General features: G+C 37.1%; 1 protein-coding gene across 1 annotated transcript in view; it reads left to right on the forward strand.

Annotated features, from left to right (window-relative positions):
- FAM159B (family with sequence similarity 159, member B) overlaps window positions 1-14,967 on the forward strand; it is a 17,288-nt gene extending 2,321 nt beyond the window's left edge. Inside the window, exons 2-3 of the mRNA XM_005858138.2 lie at window positions 580-737; window positions 13,102-14,967. Of these exons, the coding sequence (XP_005858200.1) occupies window positions 580-737; window positions 13,102-13,238 (295 nt within the window). The 3' untranslated portion in view covers window positions 13,239-14,967. The remainder of the gene's footprint in view (window positions 1-579; window positions 738-13,101) is intronic.
- The last annotated feature ends 269 nt before the right edge of the window (window positions 14,968-15,236 follow it).

Consider the following 15,236-nt stretch of genomic DNA (forward strand, 5'->3'; position numbering starts at 1 on the left):
CAGCCTGGGTGAGGGGCTGAGGGCTGTTTGCAGGCTGGCCATGGCCCCGAGAAACCCAGGCTCCCAGATCCTCCTTGAGCAGAGGCCACAGTGGCTGGAAGCAGGTATCTGGGATTTATTTATCTTCTATAATTGAAACTTTGTAGCCTTGAGCGGAGTCCACAGCCAGCCAGGGCAGGTGGGAAGCTTGGCTTCCTCCATTGCCAGGGGCAACCCAAGCCTCCTGTTTGCTCCAGCTCTGTGGCCGCCGCCATCTTGGTTGGGTTTATTTGCATACTCGCTCCTGATTGGCTGGTGGACGTGGCTTATGGGCATGGCTTGTGCGTGTAGCAGAGGTATGGTCAATTTGCATGTTTCTCTTTTATTAGATAAGATACATGTATAGAGAAAATATGGTAAGAATTTCATGGTAGAGAAAGGAGAGCTGTAGATTGCAATCATATACTACTATTATTTATCCTAAAATATAATTTGATTATGAGTAACTGAAGCAAGAACTAACAGTATTTAAACCTCCTCTTTAGTTCCTGTGCAAACTGGTCTGTGTGACACTCACAATGTTTTCTCTGTTTTCCTCAGCATCGGTGCCCTGATTGGATTGGGAATTGCTGCCCTTGTTTTACTTGCCTTTGTCATCAGCGTCTGTGTACTTTGCTATCTATTTCTGCATACAAAGCCTCAAAGGTTAGACACTGGCCTTAAACTTCAACACCTAGAGGTTTCTTCCACTCAAGAAGGTAATCAGTACCCATTATTTGTAGCCAATTACCTGTACTCTGTTGAAAAGAATAACCTGTACCTGGGTAAGAAATCATACTGTTAATGAGTGCTTTTTAAAAATTCAATTCATTATGTTTCTTTGTATAAATGCATGCTAAATTAGGCCTTAATGATGAAATACCTTAGAGAAATTGTCCTGAGGGAAAATAGCAGCAGGATGTAGATGTTCTTGTGAAAAATAATACATTGATCCAATAAATCCACTTTAAGATATGTATGACTCAGTTACAAAGTCTTATCTTCTTGGAATTTTTAAATTTTGTTTTTGATGGAGCCACAGAAGTCACATAAAGAGAGAAATGACTACCTGATAATGAATTCTCAGTGTTGCATTACTCTAGATTGGTTAGTCAATGGCCAGCTAAGCATTTACCTTGTGCACCTATGGTGTACAGACTTCAGAGAAGGTGTGTAAAATAATTCCGAGGCATGTAAAAGAAATAGAAAAATAGAAGATAGTCCTGTTTTTTAGTAGATTATGAACTAGTTACATATAGTGATGTGTTTAGTGTGACCATAAAGTAGGAAGACATTTTTATGTGTCGTTCGTGGAACTGGGTTTCATTGTTATTTCAGTTATGATGTGCTACACAAATGCTAATTGTTATCATTAAGAAACTCAGAATTATTAATATTTTGTGAATATAAATTTCTGTAAGTGTATTTAAAAAGTAGTAATTATGGTGCAGAGTTGCTCAGTAGGTTAGAGCATTGTCCTGTGCACCGAAGGATCACAGGTTCAATTCCCAATGAGGGCATATACCCAGGTTGCGGGTTCGATCCTGCTTGGGGTGCATACAGGAGGCAACTAATTGATGTGTCTCTCTCATATCGATGTTTCTCCTTCTCCCTCTCTCTTCCTCTCTCTCTCTCTAAATCAATAAAAATATATCCTTGGGTGAGGGTTAAAAAATAGTAGTAATCATAAATTGTATTTTGACATATATTTAGAATGTATTTTAATAAAAATTTAGAATATACGTATATATATTTAAAACATGACACACATGCTGACTACCATTTAAAAAGAAAATTTAGAGAGTTGTTTTAAAAAATTAGAAAATTCTCTGCTCATATGCTCTATTTTAGCTGAATCCTGAAGCTTATATGTATGGAGCACATGCTCTGTGACCTTTTAGTCCACTGCTGCTGCATGATTGCATAAGCTCTCTTTGCCTTCTCTGTGGGGAGCTCTCACAGGGGTATCTCTTTGCAGTCCTCTTTCTGAAGCAATTTCTGAAGTTTGGAGATTGCATGGCAGACTTGACAGGTTTATATGGGTTAAACCCTTGTTTCTCCACAGGCAAAATGAAGCAGCGGGTTAGTGATTATGAAATAACCAGATCACATAATCAATTTTTGTCTCAACTGCTTAGATAATGTAAGGTACCAGTTCTTAAGTTTTACTACGCATGAGAATCACATAGGGAGCTTGTAAAAACTGCAAACTTTAAAACAAGTAGCTCCCTTTCCTATCCTTGCCCCCCTGCTGTCTACTGTCCACGCTGGCCAGGCAGGACTGGTCCTTTTTAATGCTGTTGAGCATCCTTATAATCATTACTCTGAACTTTATAGCTGATAGATTGCTTATATTCACTTTATTTAGTTCTTCATCTGGAGAATTCTCTTGTTCCTGCATTTGGGGCCTATTTCTTTGTCTCCTCATTTTGGCTGCCTCTTTTTGTTTGTTTCTTTGTATTAGGTAGATCTGCTATGGCTCTCAGTTTTGGTAGGGTGGCCCTGTGGGTGGCCCTGTATAATAGGTGACCTGTGGGACCCAGTGGCGTAGTCACCCTAATCACCTGGGCTCAGGGTTTTAAGAATGTCCCTTGAATGTGTTATGTGGGCTTTCCTGTTGTAATTGAGTCGTGATTTCTATTGGCCCATTTGTGCATGGGACCAACCCTCAGCCTGGCTGACAGTGAGACTCAACCCCCAACACAACATGCAAGCTGCTGTGCAGGAGTTGATCACACAAAGTGAAATTTGCCTCAGCAAGGTCTAGTGCCTGCCGAGAACTCCCTGTGGAAATGCTTCTCGTGAAGCTTATTGGATCCTGCTCTGTTGTTTTCCGGAGCTGACCACTGGGTATTGGTTTGGGGACTCTTTGGAGAGACTCTGGTGCAGACCAATGTCAGACACTGTTTGTGACTGACCCTGGGCAACCTGTTTGGAGCTGTTAGCAATCCACAGCTTGTGGCTCCTTCTACTGGGCCTGGTGCATGTGGAAAGGAACAAGCTGTGCACCAAGGCCTACTTTTACTAGCACCAGAGCCCAGGGGAAGGTCAGCAAATGTTTCAAAGCACCCAGAGATCTGCCTCTGCCTGCAGGCTGTCTCTTAGGTTCCATCACGTAAAGATCCTTTGTCTGTACTCCTCAGCAGGACTTAAGCTCCACAAGGTGGGACAACTTGGATTCCCAATGGGTGGGACTGTTGCTTCCCCCCAAGGCTGATGCTGCATAGAGGGGAATGCTCTGCTTGAGAAAGATGGCTTCTGCAGGATAGGGGAATGACTCAGCACAGGGATACTGGTCACTGACCTCTCAGCTCTCACCCCAGAGCCACCAACTCCAGACTCTCTTCATGTAGCTCTAGTCCTGAAGCCCAGTGTGAATGGCTGCAAACAAAATGTTGTGTATTGGCCCTTTAAGAGGCAGACAGAAATCCCTCTGCTTTTCACAGTCAGATTTTATGTAGTCACCTTTCCCAGTTCTGGTGCTTTGCGCTGGGGAAACTGCCTTGGGGTCTAGACCCCAGGCTTCTCAGGGGGAAAAACCCACAGCTGAGCTATTCCTCCAGAACTTCAGTTGCCATCCCTGGGAGTCTGGCCAGCCTTCTTGTGCCTCCACACTTCCTACTAGCCTTGATGAGGCTTCCTGTGCAAGTCCTTGGTTATAGGTTTCTCTCCAGCTAGTCTTCACTTGGTTATTCAGGATGATCTTTCTATGCTTTAGTTGTAATTCCAGTTTGGTCCTGGGAGGTGAGTGTAACTTCCACCTGATTCATCGCCATCTTGGATCTCCAGCCTCCATTTATTTATTCATTCATTCATTCATTCATTCATGTATTTATTTGTTGAGAGTGCTACAAATGTCTCCCATCCCCATTCCTTTAGCCCCCCACTACCCAGCCCCCACCGCACCCCAGGCCTTCCTCACATTATTGTCTGTGTCCATAGGTTATGCATTTATGCATATATGTTCTTTGGTTACTCTCTTCCATTATTTTAAATTAATTTTTATAATTGAAACTGTTTTCATTACAAGCAATTTGCATGGCCTTAAGGGAAATGTACTTTTGTGTATACACTAAATGACAGCAAGTTTAAAATAGTTTAATCTGAAATAATTTTGCCAAGATTTTTCCTTTCTGTATCTTTATTCTATTGGGTTTCATTTTTTTTCAATGTATATAGTTTGAGGCTTTATACATTTTGAATTGATCCTGAAAGAAGCTGATCTCTGGGAGTGACCATAGCGTTTAATTGGGCTACCTCCAGGGTTCACTTTGTGTAGAGATCCTATTTCTAAGCAATTGATTGGCCTTTCAATTGTGGCCATAACCATTTCTTCCTTTTTAACTTTTGTATTTTGAGTTATGCATGTTTCAAATGCCAACATTTAAAAGAATAGCACAGCTTGTAAATCATACTGTATAAGATGTACAGCTCTGAGCAGAAGATGGCTGTGTGAAGGGCATTTTTCTGAGTAGACACTCCTGAGGGTGAAGGCTCATTTGAAAACTTATGAAAGAATTAGTAGCTAGTAGAGGAGCAACAAAAGGGGCGAGAGTCTTAGATCCCTGCTTCTCAAACTTTTCCATTGGTGAGTCCTTGAAGGTCAATAAGAGAGGAACTTATGCTTCCAGAAAAGCAAGAGCTAGAGTGGAAAGGCCTGCCTTAAGCCTTATGAGCTTTCAATTGTTTGAAGTTACCCACTTTAGTTTTTAAGTTATGGGAATTTTCTATTTGACTACATAATGTAATGGCTGGCTTTACTCTAATAATATCTTATTTTCAGATATGAGTGAAATTGATGCTCCAGGACTGACAGCATATTCGCCCTGTGATTTTGAGTGCCCATCGACACCCTGCAGCTGTGGAGCGGGGTGGAGAATAGAGGAGAAGCATTCTGAGAAACAGAGGTTTTGATGAAAATTAGAAGGCAGATATTAGCAGGGGTGCCTGGTACACATAAATAATATAGCTGTATGGGAATAATAGACAACTCCAAGCCTGTATTTGGTGATTTCTTTTGTCAAGGCAGGTGATGTAAATGAAAAGGATAAACAAATCAGCACTAAGACACAGTTGTCTAGGAGAAAAACGTAAATTACATCTGGAATACTGAGAAAGAAAGCAAATTGAAGATCATATAATCATTTATTCTGCCTGTGAGCAAAATAGGACTTAGACTGGCTCAGAATGATCTGATATATTTCTTCTTTTTGGAGGACACCTTTACTCCTGAGTTAAAAACAAAAACAACAACTCACTTCTCTTTAATTGTAGGAAAATTAGAAAATATAGAGAAACAAACAAATAAATGACATTCATGATCCCACCATATAAAGATAATAGATATTAAACCATAGTGAATATCCATGGATTTTTTTTCTTTGCATCTATAGACATATACAACAAAATGGGGAGGGGGTGAGTTTTATAATAACGTGCTTTTTTTTTTTCACTGAATAATATCAATATCTTCCTTTGCCAATAAATACCTTTGCCATAATTTTTAATTTTTAATGTTTACACTTTATTACCATGATGGAGTACTATGAGTATTTATTTATTTATTTATTTTTTCTATTGATTTCAGAGAGGAAGGGAGAGGGAGAAAGAGATAAAACATCAATGGTGAGAGAGAATCATTGATCAGCTGCCTCCTGCATGCCCCCTACTGGGGATCAAGCCCATAATCCAGGCATGTGCCCTGACTGGGAATCGAACCAGTGAACTCTTGGTTCTTGGGTCGATGCTCAATCATTGAGCCATACCAGCCAGGCTATTTTTTTTATTTTGATATAATTTCACATTCCAGAAAAGTTACCAAAAAATTATAAAGTTATATACCTTTTCTCAGATTTACTAACTTAATATTTTGCCTCATTGTTTTCATTCTTGACTTTCTCTTATATATATTTTCTGAACAATTTGAAAATAATTTTCAGATATCCTATCTTTTAACCATAAATATTTCAGTGTGCATTTCCTAAGAATGGTTTTTACATAATTACAGTAAATTTATCAAAGCCAGGAAATGTAACATTGATACAGGAATAATTATCAAATCTGTAGTTCATATTCAAAATTTGCCAATATCCTTAATAGCTATTTTTTCTTGTCTCAGAATTACATCTTGTAATTAGTTGTCATATTTCTTTAGTCTCCTTCAATCTTCAGTCTTTCTTTGTCTTTCATGACCTTGACATTTTTGAAAAGTAAAAGCCAATTATTTTGTACAGTGTCCCTCAATTTTAATTTGTCTGATGTTTTCTCATGATTGGAGAGAGATTATACATTTTTGACAAGAATACCATAGATGTTATATGCTCAGGGCACCATAACAGGAAGCACATACTATATTGGTTTGTTCCATTACTGGTGGTGTTAACTTGGATTCTTTGGTTAAGGCTGTATTTGCTAGATTAATCCATTGTAAAGTCACTAGTTTTGCCTTTGTCATTACTAAGTAGTTGGTTGGCAGGTACTTTGAAATTATGAAAATATCCTGTTACTCCTCAAACTGACAACCCACCCACTAATTGCTATTAATTGTAATTTTTTTTCATTCACAATTTCAGAATAATTTCAGGATTATGATGATGATGGGTGTAAAATGGTGATTTTCTAACTTCATCATTCCTTCTACATCTATTAGTTGTTATTTAATTACAGGAATTCTACTTTCCATTCTTCCCTATTTATTTACCTGTTCATTTATTAAGATCAGTATGAACTCAGAGTCCTTATCATAAAATATCCTACTACTACCGTTATTTATTTTGATCCTCAAATTGTTTCAGATTTGACCCATGGGAGTCACTTTATACATGGTCCGGTGTCCTTTTTGAAAAGTGTTCATTATTTTTAAAGCGCTTTTTTGCCTTCCATCACAAGATGTTCCAGGGTGTCCTGTACTTTCCCTGTTCCATCCCAGGAACCTGACATTTCTCCAAGAAACCTGGTGCATTTTAGTTGTGAATGTTGTTTAGAAACCTAAGTCTGGGTATACCATATTTTATTAAATTACTGACTTTGAACTAGCTTCCATTTCCCCCCCCCCCTATTACATACATACAATGAACATTTAAGCGTTTTCTTAGCACAGATCCCTGGGAGTGAAGTTGTTGAGCAAAAGGTTGGGCACATATTAAAGGCTTTGGATACAAGCTGCTAATGGCCCACCAGAAAAATACTATTTCATGGGTATTACTTCAAAAGACATATATTCTACTAATTTCATTGAGAGAAATAATGTAGTGTTTTGATTTTATCTAATTAGGAGAGTGGATATTTTAATGTTTATTTGTCATTATTTTTTTGTGGCATGTTGTTGCTCATATCTAATACACATTTTTCCATGGCAGTATTCTTTTTTCATTGTTTTATAAGAACTTTCCTTACAATAACTAAAGTCTTTTTCATATATATTGCAAATATTTTTATAGTTATTTCCTTTTTAATTTTATAAGTGACAATTTTTTAATTTGTTTCACCTTTTGTGATTTCTCCCTTTAGTTTCATATAATACATTTATTCATTTGTTTTTAACATTTAAATCTTCAATAAGCCAGGAATTTTTAACTTTGGTGTAAAGTGTGAGGTAGGGATCTGCCTTCATTTTTATTTTGCAAATAATGAGCCAATGTATTGAAAAAGCCATATTTCTTTTGCCAATTTAAAATATCATCTTTGTCATAAACTAAATTTTTATATATACAGGGATTTGTTTTTAGATTTTCTGTTCTGTCAAATTTATCAATCTGTTTATTCTTAAGCCAGTAATATACTTTTAAAATTATTATAGCTCTATAGTTTAATATTTGATTAGGCAAGACTTTCTCTTCTCTCCATTATGCTTCTTTTTCAAAATTTCCTGGCTACTCTTGTAAGGGTCAGATTTCCAAATAAATTTATAAATCACACAGTCAAGATTTTAAAAATCAAGTGGTATTTTTTTTCTCAATTTACAGATAATTTGGGGAGCTATTTTTCTTAGTAGGTTTAACACCACTCCAACAAAGCACTGTTTAGAACTCATTAATTAGGCTGCCAGATTATTTCATAATACTATTCTATTTAGAAGGGCTTTAAGAATTCACTGAGATCTTAGTAGAGGATGGACTAATTTGAACTTAATGACAGAAGAGGCCACTTGTGTCTCCTAAAGAGAATTTTCTACTTAAAATAATGAGTCTGGAATTTCCTATGGCTGTTTTTGTTCCTAGAATGCAGAAAACCAAATTGCTCAGCAGTCTATGGCTACATTTAGCATCCCTGAGTCCTTCTCGGGGCACAGTGTTAAGCAATCCTGGTTGATGTTGGAAACAAGCAAAATAGAAGCCAGTCTCTCAGTGTGAAAATTCATTGAAAGGACTTAAAGTATCAGTTAAATTCCTTTGTTAGTTGTGTTAGCTATCAATGGATGGAAAAGATTAACAATGCACAAAATGTAAAGAAAAAAAAACAATTGTGGAAAAAATAGGGTAGGAAAACATTTCTGGATAGAATTGCCTTTACTCATTGACAAATGGACAAAGCAAAAATGCAAGCTTAGGATTTAAACTTTCACAATGAATTTTTAACTATGGCTCATCGGAGATAACCTATATATCCTTAAGGGAAGGCAGGGCAGTAAGAGGGGAGAGGTCTATAGTTTTGCTCTTCACCATTTACTTCAGATCCAGCCCTGTGCCTCATATTAAACTTGAGAGGAAAATGTCCTCTTGCAAATAAACCCTTTTAGGTGAAAATCTAAGATTGCTTGTTTCCACTAGAAGGTACAGTGGGATGAGTGGGATATGTAGATTTTCTACTAAATAATAAAGTGAGCCAGCTGATTAGTAGTTAGAAGCTGTTGTAGGCCTGCCGAATGGTACACAGAAGCTAGGAGCTAGGCAGACAATGGCAGAAAAGTTTAATTACAATTCTGCCAGAGAGATAGGAGATGAAGACTGGCAGAGGTCCCAGCATTTTTTTTTAAATGGCAGGCAAGAGAATTGTACATAAATAATAAAATACATAGGAGAATCCTGGCCATGTTCTCAGTGGTTAGAGCATCAGCTTGCAAACTGGAGGGTCATGGTACGATTCCCCATCAAGTGCACATACCTGGGTTGCAAGTTTGATCCCCAGCCCTGGTTGTGGTGCGTGCAAGAGGCAACCAATTGATGTGCCTCTCTCACATCAATATTTCTCTTTCTTTCTCTCTCTCTAACCCTCCCTCAGTCCCTCCCTTCTACTCTCTCTAAAAATCAAAGGAAAAAATATCCTTGTGTGAGGATTAATAGAAAAAGGAAAAAATACATACAGGAAAACATAGGTACTAAACTTATGGACCTTGGTCTCAGAGAGGTTTATGTGAACTTGCTCCTAAAGGCAAGGAAAGTAAAAGCAAAAATAAATGAATGGGACTACATCAAACTAAAAAGCTTCTACACAGCAAAAGAAATCATCAACAAAACATAAAGGCAACCAACTGAGTGGGAGAAGATATTTGCAAACGATACCTCCAATAAAGGTCTAATATCCAAAATATATAAAGAACTCATACAACTCAACAACACCACCAAAAACAAACCAATTAAAAAATGGGCAGAGAACCAGAAAGACACTCTTCCCATGAAGACATACAGATGACCAACAGATATATTTTAAAATGCTCAACTTCACTAACTATAAGGGAAACACAAATCAAAACCACGAGATATTTTAACTCACACTTATTAGAATGGCTATTATCAATAAGACAAGAAATAAGTGTTGGAGAGGCTGTAGAGAAAAAGGAACCTTATACACGGCTGGTGGCAATGTAAATTGGTACAGCCATTACAGAAAACAGTATGGAGGTTCCTCAAAAAAAAAAAATTAAGAATAAAGTTACCATATGACTCAGCAACCCCTTCTGAATATCTACCCTCAAAATTTGAAAATATTTATTTGTAAAGCTATACACTGAGTGGCCAGATTATTATGACCAGCCAGATTATTATGACCCCCCCATCAGTACAACGAAGTGAATTAGTTATGCAAATAATAATAATAAAACCTTGAGAGTATTTGCTTAGGAAGTTTTCAATATTCAGTAATTTTGGAAGTGTCAATGAAGTACTGATGGGGTGGTCATAATAATCTGGCCGGTTATAATAATCTGGCCTCTCAGTGTAGGATATGTACCCCTATGTTCACTGCAGCATTATTCATGGTAGGCAACACATGGAAACAACCTAATCAACCAATCCTCGATGGATAATGGATATGAAGCTGTGGTACATATATAAAATGGAATACGACTCAGCCATAGAAAGGATGAAGCACTGCCACTTGGGACAACATAGATGGATCCTGAACTCTCAAGTACTAGTATCATGCTAAGTGAAATAAGTCACATTGAAAAGGATAAGAACAATATGATTTCACTCATAGGTGGGATATAAAACAGAAAGCAATAAACTCATAGACACAGACAACAGTATGGTGTTACCAGAGGGGAAGGTGGGCAGAGGAAAGATGGTCAAATATAAGGTGACAGAAAGGACTAGACTTTCGGTGGTGAGCACACAATGCAATGCATAGAAGGTGTATTATAGAATTGTATACCTGAAAATTTATATAATGTATTGACCAATGGTTACCCCAATAAATTTAATTTTAGTAAGCAGTGTTCACAGAAGAGTTTATAGGATAAGTGGATCCCTGAGGAATGGTTCTGAAAATGAATACAAAATTTAAATCTTATCAGCAAAAATATATTGACCTAGACTGTGATGAGGATAGGTAGATTGATGAATTTGATTTAAATGAATTCTATTCGTTTGGTTAAATGAATTTAAATGTTGGTAAAGATTAAAATGTTAATTTAAATGCCAGTCTGAGAAGTATAGGATTAAAGGAAGATTGAGATTTACATATGATGACCAGATTAAAAAAAAAAAAGGGAAGACAGCAGCATAAAGCAACTAATGTCAACCCAGGAAAGCACATGGATCTTTTTTTTGCAATCTGTACTCAGGTTAAAAAAAAAAAAAAAAAAAGAGGCATTAGATAAGAAAAACTGCTTTATGTGTAACAAATCCCTTGGAAGCTCAATGGAATTACAGATTTCTTACTTTAAATCGAATCCATATTGTAATTTTTTGGCCTAAAAGAGGCAGCTGGTTTTACCCCTATTTTGTTGGTTAAAAAATTAGCTTTTGTTTCTTAAAGCAAAAAAAGGAACTGTCTCAACCACCTTAGGAAAAGCTGAGGTGGTTGAGACAGTTCCTTCTTTCTCTTTTAAAATTCTCCTAAAGGGGCCTGGCCAGAGTGGCTCAGTGGTTAAACTTCAACATATGAACCAGGAGGTCGCAGTTCTATTCCTGGTCGGGGCATATGCCTGGGTTGGGGGCTCGATCCCCAGTGTGGGGAGTGCAGGAGGCAGCCAATCAATGATCCTCTCTCATCATTGATGTTTCTGTCTCTCCTTCTCCTTTCCTCTCTGAAATCAATAAAAATATATTTTAAAAAAATTTTTCCAAAGGGATGCAGTCAGCTGCAGGAAGAGAACATTGGGATTGGTAACATGCTCATCAAAGCTCCTGTTTCAAATAGTGTCAGTATGATGTTTATAACAAATCTTTTCTTGTTCGTGGAGCAAATTGGTTGTTGGGGGAACTGCCTTACCTTAAGAGGCCAATCTAAGAAAAGATCTCTGTCCCTACACTGGTTAGAGGAATCCAGGCAGTAGCCAAGGAAACAATGAGTCAGGGCTGGAGGAAGGGGACCGCACAAGTCCTTGGTGAGAAAAATCTATAGTAACTGAAAGGTACTTTGTGAACCTCTAGGTCTCAGAGGGCTGTAGACAGGTTAGATAAACCCCTTGAGTTGTTGACAGAAAAAAAGCATAATGGAAACTAGAGGTGTCAGAATGTTGAAGACTTAGAGAGAACCTCAAACTAAGTTGGGAAATAACTTCCTGAGTATATTCATCATAAAAAGAGAACAAAAATGGTGACAAAGTAGACAAAAACACCTTGCAACCCTGATTAAAATGTTATGAATTTAATTAAGTGAAAAGCTTCGGAAACATGAAGGACTTGAATTACACATTAGTTTTCAGATTTCCTGGAATTCCAATAAAATATTCAAATTTTAGATGTTTAAAGGACATGCTTACATGAGATACAAATGCTACGCAGATAATATGAAACTTTGATCTTTTACCTTTACCTGCTATGATACAGGAGAGTAAAAATAATACTAAACAAATGAAAAATAAACCACAAACATTGTTTTTCAGATATTATAGGAGGAAAATAATTTCAAGGGCCCTCATTTAGAATATATTCTACTAAAGTATTTAATTGTATTTAAATTTGAAGCAAATATATTTTAAAAGTCTACTTTGCAAATAACAATCAAGAACTTATCATTTCACCCAATTTTCATGCCAGCTTTCCCTCCTATGTTTACTTTAAACAGCTTTACTTGCTTATTTGGGCAGAGGGCTACTTGCCAAGTCAGAAAATGTGCCTTCCACAAATTAGCTTTTACAAATCAAATGGTTGAAACATTATGCCTGGATGTTTAGAGTTAGAACATTATTTTGCCACCAAAAAGTTCTCTATCCTTGTACATTCTGGACTCATATTTACATGAGTGAATGAGATTGTGGCACAAGTGTGTTCTTTTTTAAAATTACATCTAAATCGACTCTGATGGCAAAGCCTTAAAGTGCTGCAAATTATGATGATTGGCTTCAGTATAGTTTTGTTCACTTCAAGAATAGGGACAGCCACACTTTTGTTCAACAATTCAGAAATCGTTACCTTCTCTTCAAATGTGTAGTTATCTCCAAAGAAGCGTGGAGAAAGGTCAGCATGGAAATAAAACCCAACTTCTGTTACTGAACATTTCCCTTATGTGACTTTCAGGAGAAAACGCTCAAAAACAACTTTGAAGGGATTCAGTTCTCACGTATCCACATAGTGTTTTCAGGACATCGTATTTTCAATATTGCTACAAAATATATGTTGTTAAGCAAAACTGTTACAAAGTCAAGTTTCATGACATAATTTCCCATTAATTATTTCATTTTGTTTTGTGTATTTGCAGGCAACTCAAATAGGAAAATCAAAACCCCCAATTCAAACGCAGCATCAAATTCAACAAATGAAACAATCTATGAAGCTGATGATGTAATTGAGGAAAAAACAATGGATACAACACAAATCAACATCGTGTATTATTAAAAATCCTGTGTTATAAAAGCTCACAGGAGAGATGGAACAGTAAAAATAAAGTGCATTTTAAATAGTTCGTAATACTTTTAAAAAATTCACCACTCACAAAGCAAAACATAGCTGCATTTTTATCAATCTTTTGATTAAACACCCACTAAGGATTTAATAGATTTTCATGTACATAAGTTTACTTTTACTTGCTAATTAAAATGTACATTATACAAAATTATGTTAGTACTTTAGGTAAAGTTAAATAATTTATCAATTAGCAGATAAGCAAGCCTATCTCAGTGAGAAACAATGAGACATATTACCAGAATTTCACGACTTTTTGGTACTTAGAGGCAGTTATTTTTTTAAAGCGATGGTACAGATAGGTAGATTTTGGGAGAATGGTCTTATAAACTAGAGGTGGAATGCTCTTAAGTCTCTTAAAAGTCAACCCAAGCCTTTTTTTAGAGGATTTGCTGGCACACTCACCATATATTTATTGCCTTTATAAAAGCTAACATTCAAAACCAAAATATATTACAATGTATAACCTGCATAATACATGTTTTCTGCATACTGAAGGATAACCATGACAAAAGTCCTCACTGAGAAAATTCCTGGATCTACCTAATGCCACTGCGACAGCTACAAATAAACTACAGTTTCTGCAAATTATAATTGTCTTAAAAGATTTTTTTTCCCTTAAGTGATATTTCTATTACAAGAACACAGACTTGGTTTTATAATAGAATTCAAAAGGAAAAAGGAATCATTTTAAGCTGGCTCTGCCGAACACATACATCTCTGTGTTGCATAAAGTCTGCAGTTGGAAGACTTGTCTTCTTCAAAAGTGGTGAATATAGCTTCGGTGTTCTGATAGGAAAAAAAAAATGCTTTATTGCTCTCAGGGATAGAACTTTTGATCATTAGGTGGCCAAAATTTCTACCAAGAACTGGGGGTATCTTCTAAACGAGTGCTGTGCAGTGGAAGTTTCTGAGAAGATGGGAATGTCCTTTCTCTATGTGCATGGTCTGGCAGGGTAGCCACTCCACACTGTGGCTACTGAGCACTTGAAATGTGACCAATGCAACGGAATACAGTTTTATTTTTTTAGTTAATTTAAATTTAAATAGCCACATGTGGTTATACTGACATCATAGTTCCAGATGTAACGTCTACTGCCTGTTATATTTTACGTTTCAAAAAAGCGCAATTTGGTCAGTGTTTAGATATTAAGATTGCTTAGAGTGCATGGGAAGTTTGGAAGTTAAAACACTACATTACAAAAATTTTCATGTGGTCACAAAAGCCAAGAATTTTCATTTCTTTTTGTGAAAGCATGTATAGCATTTGTGGTACTTCTTGATCTTTTAGCTAGCTTGATTTAAAAAAATTCCAGAAAGTCAGCTATCTTAATGCACACGTTAATAATTATATTACTAATTAGATGTTGCCTCTGGTGAAAATAAACGTAGGTTTAGTTAAGGCACTGGTATAGTTCTACTTTTCTGCTCAAGGGGAAGGACACAGGCCATAAATGACATAAGAAGTAGGAAACTTAAGATTCAGGGTCTGCAAAATGCTCATGGTCCCAACTCCTGACCTGTGGGACAGGCATGGGCTGGGCGTGGCTGGATGCTTCATGGGTGTGCTCTGGGAGACACATCCCAGTCTCAGGCACTGCATATTTTTAAAAAATATATTTTATTGATTTTTTACAGAGAGGAAGGGAGAGGGATAAAGAGTTAGAAACATCGATCAGCTGCCTCCTGCACACTCCCCACTGGGGATGTGCCCGCAACCAAGGTATATGCCCTTGACCGGAATCGAACCTGGGACCCCCGAGTCCACAGGCTGACGCTCTATCCACTGAGCCAAACAGGTTAGGGCAATACTGCATATTTTTAGAGGAGTTGGGAGAAGACAAATGAGGTCAGAAGACCCTGAGCTTCACAAGTGGGATTAGCGTTATGCAGGCCTAAGAAACCAGTTCTTGAATGCTGGCTGCCCAAGAG

This window comes from Myotis brandtii, unplaced genomic scaffold (assembly GCF_000412655.1).
Source record: "Myotis brandtii unplaced genomic scaffold, ASM41265v1 scaffold115, whole genome shotgun sequence".
Classification (NCBI taxonomy): Eukaryota; Metazoa; Chordata; class Mammalia; order Chiroptera; family Vespertilionidae; genus Myotis; species Myotis brandtii.